Source organism: Platalea leucorodia (genome assembly GCF_965183815.1).
Source record: "Platalea leucorodia genome assembly, chromosome: Z".
Lineage (NCBI taxonomy): Eukaryota > Metazoa > Chordata > Aves > Pelecaniformes > Threskiornithidae > Platalea > Platalea leucorodia.
The window spans coordinates 81,625,403-81,642,660 of record NC_138858.1 but is presented as its reverse complement, the minus strand read 5'-3'; the positions used below and the strand labels follow the sequence as shown (position 1 = coordinate 81,642,660).

Here is a 17,258-nt window from a genome sequence, read left to right as displayed (position 1 = left end):
TCCCACTCAAACTTGCTTTCAAGACATGGAAGGGCAGGCAAGTAACATGCATGTTCTGTTATGGAAAAATGGCAATAGCATTTCTGCATTTTAGTCTGTAATAGAGGTTGGTTCGGATTACAGTATTTGGATCTAGGCTTGAAACACATAGGTGTTTGAGTCTATTTGGGGTCAGGGACTGTTTGCAAAGCTCGGACCTTGACCCAGGTTCCGACCGAGAGTACCCTGCAACTTTGATGTGTTTCTAGCTGTGATAGAGAAAAAGGGAAAAAAATAAATTTCTCTCTGCATTAGAAATAAGCATATTAATAATGCTGCCATTATTTGATGACTGGGGAAAAACTTCTAGTCTCTTGAAAGGCAAAGCTGGGAAATAGCTATCTTTTATTTCAAGAAATCAGGGTCATAAAAATTCTAGCTATAAAACACACAGCAGCCTAAACCCTCTACATAAAACCTCTTGTATTTTATGCCTCTTTTTCTATTTCAGGTCTTCATTTGTCTAATTACTACTCAGAGGCTGGCAGAGATTTTCCCTGCAGCGCTCAGCTCTGCTGACTGCAGAGACCCTACCTGGCACACTAAGTTAGTGCGTCAGCATTCTAGGTAGAAATGAATGAAAAATCAATCAGGGCAACTGCAGTGGTAGCATATACAACTCTAACCTACTTTGTGCATGGTTTTGAACATTTCATTGTGTATTTAGGCATCTTTTAAAATGGTAAGTGGATCTGAAATAAAATAGATCTTTCTAGTCAGCCTAAGAAATATTTTGTCATCTTTACTGCTTAGCTCAATCAAACTTACCACCCTGACTGCTAAGTTAACTTGTAGTCTTGATTGAAATGCCAAAAACTATGAGAAGATTGTTTTAATCTTGAAAATCTTTCACCAGCAGATTGCATCATACAGTGGATAAAGATATAGTGATAGCTTTGATTGTTTTCACTGTATTTACAGACCAGATCTAGAGTAGGTCTGGAAAAGCAAAAGTACACTAGAACCTTTTTTGAAACACAGGTATTGCTTACATATGGTCTTGCAAGGAGTTTGGTTTATGGGTATTCATGTGTCTCCTTTTATTTTTTCATGTTGTATTTCTGCATAGCCAGAGTTAAATACAGATTGCCAGTTTCATTTAATGAAAGTCCATGATAAAAAGGTGCAGTCTTCATGCCTAAGAAATTAGTAGCTGTTGCAACTTTTTAGCTGAGTGGATTAAATATGTTATAGATCCCTCATAAGATCACTGTTGTAATAAGTTGTGCAGTGCAACACTGTAAAGGTTTCCAAAAATTCACAAGCCTCTTTGTGTGTGATGCCCTTACAGTGAAGAAGAATCTTTTAACTGTAAAGATGAAGAGTCTACTTTTTCTGGTGCTGATTTCTGTCTGCTGGGCTGAACCTCACCCTGACAACTCAAGTCTGGAGCATGAAAGAATTATTCACATTCAAGGTAAGGAAATAAATAAGAAAATACCAGTTATCTTCAGATTGCAGAGGGAAACAGAATAATGTGTTTAATGATCCTTAATTTTTTTATTCTGCTGCACTGGTTTTTAAGTACTATTATTACTCGTGATCTAATCTTTTCTTTTCTGATTCTGTTGCATTATTACTTCTCCTAAGGAAAGTAAAAAAATGAAAGTTGCACAGTTCAATAGCACTTAGTCACAACCTTGCAAAGATTAGTGAGTAAAGCACAGCATGATTTAAGACAAAGAAAAAAGCATACATCCTAAAGTAATAAGCAACTGCAGTGGGTTGAAATACCTTTAGTTTATTATGGAATATATTTGATTTTAAGAAGACTGTCATACATAGTTCTTCACATTACAGGTATTTATTGCTGTTTATTATTTAAAAAGGCTCAGCACATCTGAGATCATAATTGGGCAATTTAAACCAGAAAAAAAAGTAGCTTACCCCAAAAGAAATGTGTCTTTCCTCATGCCTTTAATTCACACTAAGTATTGTACTGGCCTTCTGCATAATCCTGTTTGGTTCATGTTTGAATCCTAGAGCTTATAGCTGTAGCAGGATTTGAGTCTGCAGTACAATGCAGCTGTTTTGTCAGTCCCAGCTTTAGTCATTGAGGGTCATCCTGTATAAGAAAAAACAGGGGATTTATGCAGTAAGGAAAGGCAGAACTAACAGGGATTTTCCTGCTTTCATTTAGATGTTTCTTGAGGCTGGCTAAAATTAATCTTGCAAAATTAAGAAATGCAGCATTATTGTTCTCTCTGTCTCGTGAAAGTTTGATTCTTTTCTCTCTACAGCTGGCAAATTGTGTTATTTGAGTGTTTGCATAAATATGAATTACCAAGTTAGGGCAGGTTACTAAGAAAGCCTGAACATTTAGAAGTTCACAGGAAAGTCACAGAAGTTAAAGGTACCCTGCATCTATTAAAACAGGCACTTGGATTGTCAAGGTCAAATAAGGAATAACAGATAGCTGGTTTCACTCTGAGGAAACTCACAGGATGAAGGTCAAATGAATGTTTTATATCAAAATGAAGACATATCACTGTTGTGAGATGATGAACATTCATTTCCCAGGGTGAATTTCAAATTTGACACCAATGTCTAATAAACATATAGTTTGCCTTTCCTTGTATAATGCAGTTTCATGTCTCTGAACTTTATTTATCTTTTTGGAAAATTAAATTAGTGGAAATAATTAAACTGAATCAAAATTATTTTTCCTTGATTTGTGTATATTAAGCTTGCCTAGTCAGCAGTTTAGTGTAATTTGCAAGTCATACGTGTAGCTTATTACTAATCCTTCAACATGTACTCAGTGCAGCCTGCAAGTGCTGAATAGTTCAAAGCTGATAAAAGTTTCAAGATGGACCTTTCTCCCTACCCATGAAAACTCATCTGAACCTCGAGAGTTTATTCTTTAAAGGAAAGCTGGATAAAGTTTAGAATTGAGTCTACCATGAGCTTTGTACATCAGCTGATTCAGGCTCTGAAATACACAGACCACAAATCAAAAAGAATAAAACTGCTTGGAACATGGTATTTTTACTATTATTTTTTTTCATTCCTCTCTGCATTGTGGAATCCCATCAGGGTTGGGATTCCGCTTTGCCCAATGCTGTGTAAACACATAAGACAATCTACACCTGGAAACGAGCTGGAAATCAGGAAAGCCTGTGGAACACATGTGTTATAGCTTCATACAAAAGGTATTTTATATTATATCAAGGAGTGTAGCATACCCCTCCACAGCTGAAATCCAAGAGATGTGTAGCTAAACTCCTCCTGGATTAGATGCTTTGGAATGTCTTCGAATTACAAAGGGTGCGGATAAAAGTTGTGTAGTCAAGTACACAGAGCTGAAAGGGATCTCCTGAGGCAATGAGCTAAACTGTCTTCTATTCCCTTTTCCTTACATCATGTAATCTCCTGTAGGTTTAGTTTCATTTCTAAAAAAGCTGGGTTTCAAGTCTCATTACTGTAAAGCAGTTTTGGACCCTGTTTTTCTGATATGAAAAAGACTCTCCTAATTCTCCATGTTGTTGTTCCTTAGCTTCAAATAACAATTTTTCTTCTTTGATGTTCACTTTAAAACATTAATAAGGTAACACAATACCCTCACAGCTATCATTTGAGTAAACTTTTTCAAATTGTTCTCTAAGTGTATAACCTCCAGTTACCTGATAATGTTAGTAGTTCATCTCTACACTGGTTCTTTTTTGAATTCATACTTCTTGAGTGCACCCAGACAGGATTTTATTCCAGAAAAGATCTTAGGCTGGCATTAGTATTTTTGTTTTCCAGCTAACGGTGCTTTGTTTTTCAGACCTTGGATCAAATTTGTGCTCTTCCTAACCACACTGGAGTGCTGATCAATAGTCTACTGTGATAGACAACATTTAGCAGTCATTCTCCTTATCATTTGCAATTAACAAGTACAAGATTTATATCAATAATTCTTAATACTAGGCCTTAAAAATTGAGATCACGCATCCTGTGTTAAATGTTACCATACTTTTTCCATCCTTCTTTCTTCAAACATTCTAAATATCCATTCTTCTCCCTTCAGTGATGCTTAATATGCTATGTGAAAATTTTATTAATTCAATAGTCACATTCACTTTATAAGGTAAAATTAGTAGAAATATTAAAAAGTCTCAAAAATTATATTGGAGACAGTTCACTGGCCTTTTTTCTAGGCTAATCATTTACATTTCTGTCCAATCAGTTGCAATCTTCTCTGTATCTAGTCCTTAGACACTTAGCAAAGTTTCTACCAAAACACCTATTTTCTTCATCCTGTCTAATTTCATATATTTCCCGTATCACCCACTTCCCTGAGCTCCAAGCAACTGATACATCACATTTGCCTGGCCTTATACATTTATTTTTATTATATAGTTGATATCAAATTAGCCTGACACCCTTCCGTAAGTATCTACTGCATTTTATCCCTCTTTCTAGTGACTTACTCTATTTCTGTTCTTCAAAAATTTTTGTTCAAAAATTGTTCTAAGGTCTTGTTTGCTGTTGAAGTCAGATTAATCATCCTGTTAATGGTTAAATTACTGTCCTTACATATATTTGTTATTTTGCTCTTGGTACCATTCTTAAAGTGATAGATGAGCTAATATCTTTGCTATTGTGTTTGCCATAACAACTGTCAGTAGTGACATCAGTACTTCAGGTTGTGAGGTTTCCTACCCTTTTCTTTGAACAGGCTATATTTTCTGAGTTCAGTTTTCATCCTTATGTTTCCACTTCATATCAGTGCACTCGTACTTTAAACATAATACTTTCAGAACATCAAAACCGCCGTTACTAAAAAGATTTGTTAATATAGCATGTGGGTCATATCTCTATTGTCTTCTACCTTTGTCTGTGTAGCGTCTCCATACTACAAAATGAACCTGTGACTTTTTAAAAGACTTTTTTTCATGGCTACAGTAGGATCTTTTACAGTGCTTCCTGACATGCTTTTGATCCATGATCTGTTTTGTCCTCACTATCATTTATTATTTCTTCACAGCCTGCTAAAGCACTAATGTACTGTACCACCTCATCACCTTTATTTCTCATTTGGCCTTTCTAAAGAGCAGCCACCTATTAATACTGTATTACGGTCTGACAGCTATTTCAGTGTGTTTCTGACTCCCTTAACAACTCTGTGTCAGGAACCAGAAGATCTAGTTACCCCACTTTGCTGCCCCTCCATTAATATAAAAACTCTTGCCATCTCTCTCAGACTCAGCATTTGCTAACCAGAATGAACAGTATTTCATAAATTGTATTATTCTCTGATTATACTGACAGGTCATTGCTTTTATGAACACAGAGTTCCGTCTTTCAAATGTCCACTCGCTTGAAACTGTGGATTTTTTTAGCCTTAGTAAACACTTGCCAACCTCTTTAACATTGCAATAAGCATAGATATGTTTTCTCTTAAATCTTTCCATTTTTCCTAGAAATGAATCACTGGCTTCATGAATATCTCTGTTCCTGCTGTCAGTGTCAGCTCTAGTTCCTGGTTCTCCCCTTGTTGGTTAATACAGTGAAACTGGACCGCAGTCAAATTTCTCATCAGCTAGACATTTTTACCTCCCTACCTTTACCAGTATTTCTTTCTGCTTCTTTCCCCTGGAGCACTTCTTTTGTTCATGTCTTTTATTCTTTGGTTTTATTCCAATATCTATGAACAAAATTTATAAAATATGTAAAGCTGCATTTTATTTTTTCTGTGGCCTTATTTCCTTTCCTGAAGTGAGTGGTGGATTTCATGGTTTTGGTCAGGCTGCTCTATTATCTCAGACTGCTTGACCGTATAACCTTCCTCTTTGGTAGTTTGTCTGCATGAAAAAGTCATTCCAGTTTAACTTTTGTGGATAAAAGCAAATGAGAGAATTATATTTAAATAAGATGTGTTGTCCCCCTCATCCCCCCCACCCCAGTAAACTGTGTGTGCCTTAGGGGATACGAGTTTCACTCTTTAGAAAAAATCATAATCCTAAATGAAATCATCTGGCCAATGTGAAAATGGGACAAAAGTACACCCTAGCCATATAAGTGTCCACAACAAGAAAGCAATACTACTCTAAGCATATCAATGTAATTAAAAATTCAGATTTTTCACTGAAGTCAAGGTCTGCAAAGACTCTGACCCATGAGAGAGGAAGATGATTCTTTTCAGTCCTCAGCTTTATATATCTCTCTAATCTACTCATAGTGCTAGTTGCTGACCAATTACTCAAAGGGGCAGAATACCCTTCAGAGACAAGAGCATCCTTCTGTGTGCAGCTGTGTGTTTGCTGTTTTGCAAAATAAATGAAGTTGACTAAGCCATTACAGTAATTGCTAAGTTAATTACTTAAGGGTGGCAGGAGCCTTTAACATATGCCTCCAGTTTGTTCAGGTTTTAGAAATACAACAAGAAAGGCCAGCGAAGAGAATACAAAGTGTGGTTTGTGAAGGATCAACTTTTTAGCTTTTCCTTTAATATAAGTGAATTAACATTATGCAGCATTTCTTTACCTTTCCAATACTAGAATACACCCATTTGCCTATCAAGATCTCTACACAGATTTATTTATACATACCAAGAAATGCGTCAACATGGAATGAACAGAAAACTTTCTAATATCAACCTATTGAAAAAAAAAAAAGAAAGTTAAATCAATTAATCGATAACAAAAGCAGAATAAATCTTTGCCCAACTTGTTTTGCATTATAATGAGTTTTATTTACAGTCCACTTCCTTTTCTTCAAAACAAGCCAGAACCAACAGAAAGAAGGAAGCTGCATAGGCTTGCTAGACTAGCTAAAAACATGATAAGCGATTAGATGCACTACTGATTTGACTTCTTACACTAATTCTTATCTTCCCAAGTTTCATGCTTTTCCACTTTCCTTTTGACTTTTTTCCTTTGGTCCACCTTTCTGCATTTTCCCATATTCAGTGAAGTTACCTGTTATTTCTTTCCATTTTCTTGCATTTATCTTTTCCACTTAAAATTTCTTCCTAGTTTTATTGCCATTCAGGACACTTTAGATTATGTCATGATCCATTTTGCAGTTTCTTCTTGTAGTTGAGCTGCTTCTTTTACAACAACACAACTTGCTTTCCGCTTCAGAGCATGGCCTGTCACAACAGTGTCTAATAGAAATGTCAGCAAAGAGCAACCTCGCCTCCTGTTGGCATGTTGGTTTCATTAAGGACGGCATATTCCAAAATAGACCTTAAATGATAGGTACCAGTATATTTGGGTTGTAAAAAAGTATTACACAAACAAAAGGATTCACATTAAACATAAATTTAAATTACTAATTTGCCTTTACTTGCTACATCAGTCTAATTCCATATATATAGCACTTAAAGGTAATTAAAGAACTGGAAAAGCTCCTCACCGATTCTGTGTGATACTTTGGTTTTGTCAAACAGTCTTAATGCCACCCACAAAGATTTCCTTCTGTGCAGAAGAGGTGCAGAGACATTGTCATGATTTCTGTTCTATCCTGTTCTATGAGGCCTGATCTTCATGCAATTTCTTTATCTATACTGAGGAAATCACATGCTTAAAGTTTTTTTAAGGCAAAAAGTGGCAATATTTTAGAAAAGCTGAAGTTTGTTATTTCTCTGATGGTTTTATGTGCTGCTAGGTCTCCTAGAAACCTCAACTTGAGTTAATACAGCCCCTTTAACAATTCCCTCCAGCACGTTTCTCAGGTTGAGTAGATGGGATCGCCAGAAAAATGTTTTACCTCAATCTTATCATCTCTATGTTGGAGAGACAGATTTCTTCTCTGCCATTTATAAAATGGGGGGTTTTTAGCTCTACTATGGTTCGGAACTATGTAGCTGAACTTTTTACCTAAGATTTATCTAGCATCTCTCTTACCAGTTGTAGGTCAAACCTTAAAAGTAATGTGTAGACAGTATTTCATCCTGTCAGTTGAGAGCTAGAAACATGGGAGTTTGATGCTTGTATTTTCTTTCTTGTGACATAAATAAAATTACATTAATGCTTTGGTGAAATAAGAACAGCTTTTCCTAGTCTTACAGTTGATATACAAGCGTTTGTTTTGTTTTGTTTTGTTTTGTTTTGTTTTGTTTTTTTCCAAAAGCAAAAGTAAAAAGGTAGTTAGTTAAAATATATAGTTTGTCTGACAAAACACATCTATGACGTGATCCCGGACTTACGATTTTTTCCCTCTAAAAATGCACATTTTTTTCTCCACTGTTGCTCTGTAAGTTAGTCCATTAAAATGTGGGAATAATCAAGTTTCATAGCCAGGTCAGCATAAGCTTCTGGACAGTTCTGATGGATAAAGTGGATAAAGCTGTTTGCCCAGGGGCGTTGCATGACTCATCCTCTCTGCCCTACACTATGTTCCTGGCCTTCCCAACCTGGCTTGCCATTACTCTTAAGTGCAGAAGCCAGTTAAGAGAGGAAAAAACCAAACAAATAAAAAGAAAAACACACAGACACACACACACAAAAAACAAAAACAAAAACAAAAACAAACCAAAAACAAACAAACAAACAAACAAAAACCACTAAAAAGACAAACAAATCTGAATACGTGTCCAGCAGTAAACTTTGGAACTAAATCAATAAGCCAGCAGGTGAGACTGAATTGAGAGCTCTGGCATCATGAGAGCAAGTCCATTTATTGTCCTTGAAATGGGAATCACACTGAAGCCAAGGTTAGATGTGTACAAAGTAATGGCAACCGGAACAGCAGTGCTAATTGCATAGCATTCAGACAAGGGAGAAAGAGAGGTGGAGAGTAAAACTGAAGTGGATAGCGTGCAGCTGCCTGTGCGTCCCCCAGTCTGACATATGCTTTTCCTCAAAAGCCAGAGATTCTTCCTTCCTCCTCTCCTAGGTCTGGGAGCAGCAGCAATGTAATTTTCTTCCCCATTGTCTTGCCAGAGAGAAGGGCACATCACCTCTTTTTCTATTTAAAAAGGATTGGCTTTTAGAAAACTTGAGGGTGGAGGCATATTTCAAGCATTGCATCTCCCTTTGAACCTCCAGGGATGTAGGAGATGTTCCAGGCTGAGAAAAGCCATGCTTTTCTTTCCTTTCCCGGGTTGCCATCCCCTCTATTCTTTACACTTACTGAGATCTAAACTCAGGTAACAGCTGCTGCAATGGGCCAGAAGAGGTGGGAAGCAGCCAGGAGAGAGGTACACCACCGCATTAGGATGCTAACACTGGAGTCAGAGGTGACAGTGCTCTGGGCAAGTCTCCAGGCCTTGCTGGCATAGACTAGCCGTTGTTAGAAAGAGCAAGCGTTAGCAGCCTGAGTCAAACTCTCCCTCCTGCCCCAGTCCTTTCTGCTAATATTTATTAACTTGACTATTTCACTATTAAAGACCCAACATAGTTGAGCTCTGATTCAGATTTCTTGGTAATAACCACCCCAAAGCATAACATTTCTCCTCCCAAGGTGGACAGAAGTCTGTGGAACGTCTTTGTCCCTGCAGGAAACAGGGAAATTCACAGACAAACCATCCTGGCTGCCTTCCCTTTTTTCCTTCTCCTCATCCTGTGGAAACAGTGTTAGCAACACTTTCCATGGTGCCTTGCCTCATATCACCTCTTTCCTTGGATGCTCTCCTCTGAAAGGGGGAAGATGGGTTATTGGAGCAGCCCCAAGCCTCTGCTCACCTCTGGGAAGAAGGGCAGTGAAAAAGAAAACCAGTTATATGGAGCTGCACGTGATCTGCTCTGCAGTAATGATTTTTCACTAGGTAGGAAGTTCTCTCATCCTGGTAAAACAACTTGTAGCACTCAAGCTTGTTCATTCCTGGGGAAGCTGGTGCCCTGGCTGGTCTGTCCTGTGCAGGTAATAGCAATGCTGTTGACAGAGCATCTCCTGGCAAAGAACTACACATTTGGATACCTGTTTTTCTTAAGCAGATGCAAGTTTGCACTCAGTGAGCTTGTCTTTGCAATTACCATCCCTGAACATGTTTGCATAATCATAAAATGATACATACCCTGGGGTTTCTTCTGTTGCTTAGTGTAGCCAGCATGGACAGATAGTGAAGTCAAGCTGAAACTGCAGTTTAGGTTAATATATCATTTAGCCTGCAGACCTGTCAACAAGATTAAGAAGCCTAGGACTGTCTGGAGACATTTATGAGCTACAGATCCTAACGTCTCCCTGAACCCCCCCCATGGCTGCGGGCACACTGCACATTTTTGCAGTGCTGTGAACAGACAGCTGGCCTGGTGGGATACTCCCTGGTGGGCTCATCACTGGCACCTTGTTTGTCAGCCCATCTTCATCCCAGTTCTTCCCTCTTTCAGTCATCCACACCTCTCTCTGGCTGATGACATTTTTGCATGCATTTCTGCGGTTTTGTACTATCAATCCAGATTCATCCCCATGGACGCCAGCAGAAAATTGGTGCTAGCCTTTGCAGGGTCAGCCTCTCAGCAGTCCCCATGTTTGGAAACTTAGCCTTGGCTTTTGCTGAAGTTAGAGGGAGCCAGACTGAGCCTTTAAGTCAGGAGTCACATTTCTAGGTGGTTACATTGACTTGCTGAACACACGTAGGGAGTTACAAAGTTTTTCTTTGCAATCTGTTATGTAGAGTGGGGTCAGTAATTCTTTCCCAGGAAGCAGAGTGCTGGTGATTGATTGCTAGTTTCGGTCAGTGTCTCAGTGATAGAGGACAACAATACCTACAGGAGCGCTGAGCTTGCTAAATCAATTTTGCAAACAGTGCATGAGAGGAGAGGCAAGAAGTACTGAAAGAAATATTCTCGCTTTTGGATACATCTGGTGACTGCCACCATGAAATCTATGCTTTCCAGGGTTTTCCCAAGGCAGCACAGCCTGTCAAAGAAGCCCCAGAGACTTAAGGTTGGAAGCAAGCACCTGCTTAAGCTGTCTATCCTAAACATAATGATTTCATAGAGCAGCATCAGCCATAGTGACCTACTTGAGAGAAAAGAGAGCAGGGAGTCTGGGGTGAGGGTGAGGAGGAGAGGAGCCAGCCAGTTAAATATATGCTTGTGTGAAAAGTGACATCAAAATATCAAAGAAAAAATAGTGATGAATTTGAAGGAGATGAGGAAAACAGATGAGGAAAAAACAGATTGACATGATCAGGAAAGGGGCCAGAAGAGGACCAAATTTTACATTTGAAGATAAATTGGACTTCCTTACTTTGGTGGAAATATGTCAGAAGAGGAACTTGAACTCAAATGTTAGAAGAAAATATGTATAGAAAATGAGACAGTTTAGAATTATGCTGACACTTTTCTTGTCAATATAAATAGTGCTATTTGATACATCAATGTTTTTTCTGTTTTATGAGTGTGATTCATGGCATCCCAGATCATGAGGGGCTTTGTGTGCTGCTGCCTGAATAAGCTGAGTCCGTACATAAAAATTGAATTATGAAAAAACTGTAGCACTTATGGACAGCTCTGGAACAACATGCAGGGAAATATGGGATTTTTGTGTGGAGCCTTTTATGGATGATGGCATTCACCTACCAGCTGTACGACTCTGTCAATATATTGATACAACTGTATCTTCATGACTATGGAGTATATAGGATGGCCTTTGCGTATCTGAGGGGGCAATACTGCGAACCGGTACACTCTCTGTCTGGGAGTGTACACACACAGACTGGAGAAGATGAGGCTCAGGGGAAACCTTATCGCTCCCTACAACTACCTCAAAGGAGGTTGGGGGTCGGTCTCTTCTCCCAAGTAATAAATGATAGGATGAGAGGAAATGACCTCATGTTGCACCAGGGCAGGTTTAGGCTGGATATTAGGAAAAACTTCTTCACTGAAAGAGTAGTCAGGCACTGGAGCAGGCTGCCCAGGGAAGTGGTTGAGTCCCCATCTCTGGAGGTATTTAAAAGATGTGTAGACGTGGTGCTTAGGGACATGGTTTAGTGGCAGACCTGGCAGCACTAGGTTAATGACTGGACTTGATGGTCTTAAAGGTCTTTTCCAATCTAAATGATTCTATGATTCTATGATTATATATAACCAGTTTATACACCCTACAACGGCATAGGTACAAAATGATTGCAAGGAACTGATTCTTCAGTCCTAATGTATAATATAGCTGATGGTTTTTATGGCATTGATCATATCCATTCTGTAAAAGGTAGATTGCAGACTAATTCTTGGTTTTGTTTTTCTCCTTGAATCCTAACAGAAAATGGACCTCGTCTACTTGTGGTAGCAGAGCAAGCTAAAGTCTTCTCACACCGGGGTGGCAATGTCACACTGCCATGTAAATTTTACCATGAACACACATCAACAGCTGGCTCAGGAACCCACAAAATCCGGGTCAAGTGGACCAAACTTACCTCAGATTACCTCAAAGAAGTGGACGTCTTTGTTGCAATGGGACACCACAGAAAGAGCTACGGAAACTACCAGGGCAGAGTGTTTCTGAGGGAAAGCAGTGAAAACGATGCCTCTCTTATAATTACAAATATAATACTGGAGGATTATGGGAGGTATAAGTGCGAGGTGATTGAAGGATTAGAGGATGATACAGCAGTGGTAGCTCTGAATTTGGAAGGTAAGTAACACCTGAATTACACTTAAATTCAGATTTGCGCAGTGTTAAGGAATAGCTGCTTTTTTCTCCTAATACTGCTGATATTATATTATCAATGATAACAGCAAGCTGAGAAGTGGGATTCATTGTGCTCTGGGGATCTTGGCCTGACAGCCCATGACAGCGATCATAAATTAGAAGAACATTAGGACTTCTATGACTTATGCTAGCCTATGGCACATTCAGCTCCCAGTGAGACCCAGTGTGAGGGGAGCCAAAAAAGAATGACCAAACATAGTATGAAGAACTCCATATGTTTTTAATTTGCTCCTATCACTTTACAGAAGTCATTGCATGCTTTTACAGTAGACTTAGGCAAAATTATATTAAATATTCCCCTAATAGCCATTTTACAGAACTTTGGGACACTTTAGATTATCAAGCAAATACAAATCTTACAAAGATGAAAAATGTTAAAGTAGTTTTCCAGAGAAAATAGTTTTGTTTTTTCCAGCCTTATAATTGCATAAAATAGATCTCTATATTGCCTGCCAAGACAACTCCTACATGTAGTCTGTAGTCATTTCTCTCAGCAATATTCTTGAAAACAGTAGAATACAAAGCATTAGAAAAATTAGTGAAAGAGGTTTAAAGAGAGCAAAAAATTCAGCTTCCTTTTACTCTTATGATATTCAGAAAAATTTTATGAGATTCAATGCATGTAAACCAACATTTGACCTTTTTCCCCAAAGCACTACACTGAACTCAGCAGTGAACTAAAAGTTGCATGAAGATGTCTCTTACCCTTATACCTACCAGCAAGTGTGTGCCAGAGACAACTTTATAGAAGCCACATTATTTGTGAAAAATAGTTAGGAAGAAAAAGAAAACAAAAGAAGAAAATCAACCCCCTGACTCTCACACCTGTAAACAGGTGAAATATATGACTTTTTCATTGAGGGTTATTATACATTATGATGGTTATATAGTTACCCTGCACAGTAAGACTGGCTGAGTTTTCTGTGAACCCAACAGATGTCATGGGCTTAGCTTATTTCTTTACATCTATTTTGCCATTCCTGGTTGGAGGCTGCTGAAACCTTCTATTTCTGAGTGCAGAAAGGCCCTGCACAGTTTCCATGCCAGCACGATAGTCAGTTTAGGTTGTTTCACCTCACATAATCCATCTTTAATAAGAATGCACACTGTCATTTTCAAACTTAGGAGATAAAGAAAACTGGACATATACATGTCCAGTTTTTCTAAAACAGTTTTAAGTGAAGACAGAAATAAGTAAGAGGAAAAAGCATTTTATTTTATTCTTCTCTGCCAGCCAAAGTCTCCCGCATGTTCAATCTCCTCTTCGCTCAGGCAGCCACTGCAGTAGTTGCCCATTGCAGCCGCTGTCATTGAGAAAGGCCACTGAAGGGAGAGCAGTTTCTGCTTGGCATGCTCAGCTTTACCTAAGTGAAAGCAAGGCTCTGATCAGCTGCCTAGGCTGCAGGTATGGGCTCTGTGATCAGGGGACACATTATGAGATGGGCAGCCCCAGGGGACAAGAGTGATTGACCTCAAAGGGTGGCTTCCAGACAATACAGATGTAAATAAAATGCTTTAGTGCAGCTGCTTCCTGCACGTGAGGAATAGTAAGTGCCATGTAATCCAGGTCAGGAACATGCAGCATCTGTTTAGCTGTGTTTGACCCCAGCACATCTCTTCTCCTTTCGCACTGTTGTGCAGATGGTCCTGGAACCCAGCCCTGGGTTGTGAGGATGCTCAATAATTTGATAATATTCTTCTGACAGTCTCCTTACATCCTAAGTACATATCTATCAGGCTTTGAGATATTCCAGATAAATAACTATGTATCTTGTTCCCCATCAGACACCCTGCGTTTTACAGCATTATGATATTTTTGCCAATGTAAAAGAGTCAGAGCAGTGTAAAATCTTTAAATTGTTCATCACACCACACATTTGGACCAGATACTCATCTGGTGCCACTTGGCAGTGTGACTCTGAAGTTCATTAGCTTTCTGCTACTAAAAGCAAGGAGGTTTCAGTACAAATGCTTCCTGCTGTGCCAGGAGTGCTTGGGGAAGGGCAGATGCTGATTGGTGTAGTGGCAGATCGGAAAGTTTTACCTGAAGCTTGGTACAAATACTTATGCACATGCAGAGATCCACATTTGAAAAGCAATATTTGATTGATACTAGAGTAAGAAAGCAATAAGAAATCTTTTCTTTACTGCATACAATAACACAACTGAAAAAAGGAGATTTTTCTACCTTTTTTACTGAGACTGTTTCATGATATAGCACCAGCCCATTGGATACGAAGTCTGGCTCTCACCTCCTGACATACAGTCCTCTCTAGCTTAGTGCTGTTACTCTAAACAGTGTCTCCCTCTGAAGTATGCCAACTCCAGCCCATCCTGTACAACAGCACCACTCCTTCCTGTTTTCCCCCACCTCCAAAATAAAGAAATTCATAAGGATAGGAGGAATCATATTTCTTCAACCAAGAATGTTCCAATCTCTGCTCAAAGGAAAGTTTAAATATATATTAACTAGGGTCTGGCTAAACATAAGGAACAATGTCTTTTTAATGATTTTTGTCAGGCATGGGAGAGGTGTCAAACTGTTCATTTCTCACATTATAGAGTGATGTTTCGTAAGCAGACAAGAAAATTCCATTTGTGAAACTTCATGGTAAAACATAACCTTTCAAGAAGTGAGATAAGACTAACAAGCGTGTCAATGTCAGTTCTGCTTATGGCAACTAAATCCAGTGATTCTGGGTCTAAGTGTAATTGAAGTTTCCTTCTAAAATGACGATGATTAAAATGCACTTATATTTACAGTGGACATATATAGTTGATGGAATGTATTCCTCTGTTTGTATGCCCCTGTGCTTATTTTTTCATCTCATCTGCAGCTTTAGCAGTGCTGGCTTTAATTGCTGTTTCATGTGTTTGAGTAATGCAGAACAGATTAAGGGAAAAAAATCAATCTTTGGACAAAAATAAAAATGTATCATCAGCCCATCCTAACATTCTGCATCTGTTCTAAATAATAAGGTTAATCTCACAGTGGGAAGGATTTGCATCAATAGCCTGATGTCCTGAGATGGTGGCCCTAAGGATGTTAATTGGCAGCAAGACAAAACCATTTATATCCAGGAGTGCCCGCTAGCAGTGCAAAACAGCTGATCACTCCAATGTGAGCTCACTGTACAAACAGTATAGCTTTGGCAAAAACGTGTTAATATATCAATATGAAAATAGTTGACCTCTACCTCAATGGACCTTTTTTCTTCTCCAAATGTGGTAGTGTTTTATTCTTACTAGAATTAAAAGCCTCCTGGGATTGCCATTAAATAAACTGTTCATAATAATTGGGTACTGTTAGCTTTGAAAAAACAGTGGAATTAGATTCAGTCTGTATTTGTAACATAGCTTACATGTTTTTGGTATGTTTTCTTCACTATTATTTAATGCAGAACCACACCATTTTCCACTTACACTAGCAAGACAGTGCTGTCTAGCAGCTAAAGCTCAGGACTAGGATTCACTGCAGTGTTTCACAACCACCAGCTTTAAGAACTATTCAGCCATGTCATGATTATCATCCTGTTTGTAGCCTTAAGTACAAAGACTAGTCTAAGGGCAGGAGGGTTGGGCTGGACACAGTGGCTGCAAGAAATGTCAAGTACTGCAGAGACCAGGACACTTTTAATGTTGGTCTTGTCACCAAAGCCAATTTCTCACTGAATTGGCCTTACTCTCCACTTGCACATAAATTACGGATCATGAGTTTTACACCCTTTGTCAAATGTCCTGGGAGTCCAAAGCTTAACAAATTAAAAGGTCTCCTATGGCAGATGGATATTGTTGCGAGAGTCAAAAGCAAAGGAAGAATTCTCAACTTCTTACACTAAATTTTCTTTATGTTAGTGCTTTACTATTTTCCTTTCTTATGAATACTAGGCATTGTAATGAATCTCACTACATCAGGTTTGTGTGCTTCAGCTTCCCAGGCATGCAATGCCCTCAGTTACACTGCTTAGGCACAGATTTTGTGTACTATTCCTTCATGAGGTTCATGGGCCAGGTGACAAAGAAAGTGGAACAAGGCTAAACTGCCAAAGGCAGATTTTTACTCTATTAGGAATTTTTTTATATGGTTTCTGTCTTCAGGGAGAGGTGATAACTGAACGCAGTAGTTTTGCAATACAGGATGTAAAATAATTACTTTGTATGCTCAACAGTACCAGAAATATGCAGATCTAGATAAAGCCATTAAAAATCTCTGTAGAAAGCCGCTTCTAGATAGACACTAACTCTATGAACCAAAAAACCCATCAGGTTTTAAGATCTTGCTTGGAGGTATGTTAGCCTGTACGTCCAAGACAGAGTTAGAAAAATAACAGGCATCTCTTTAAAAAACAGACTTTATAGTTCAAAATAGATAAAACAAATCCATAAGCTCAATATAAACAAACTCTTCCAGATTGTCAGAGCAATCATCTTCTAATCTAGTCATTCGCTCTAATGTATGGATGTAAGCAATGGGGAATTCATAGCTGAAACCAATATGGAACCAACTCCATGCTCTCAACAGCAGGAGAAATCAGATTTAGCCTAATAATGTATGTCATATTTGTTTCTTCTGCGTATTGGTGTTACACTCATACATAAAAAGCTATTTTAAATACCCTTTGCATGAAAATCTA

General features: G+C 38.5%; 1 protein-coding gene across 1 annotated transcript in view; it reads left to right on the top strand.

Annotated features, from left to right (window-relative positions):
- Nucleotides 1–1,356: 1,356 nt before the first annotated feature.
- Nucleotides 1,357–17,258, top strand: part of HAPLN1 (hyaluronan and proteoglycan link protein 1) — a gene marked incomplete at both ends in the record, with an annotated part of 28,557 nt that continues 12,655 nt past the window's right edge. Inside the window, 2 exons of the mRNA XM_082335660.1 lie at nucleotides 1,357–1,456; nucleotides 12,175–12,546. Of these exons, the coding sequence (XP_082191786.1) occupies nucleotides 1,357–1,456; nucleotides 12,175–12,546 (472 nt within the window). The remainder of the gene's footprint in view (nucleotides 1,457–12,174; nucleotides 12,547–17,258) is intronic.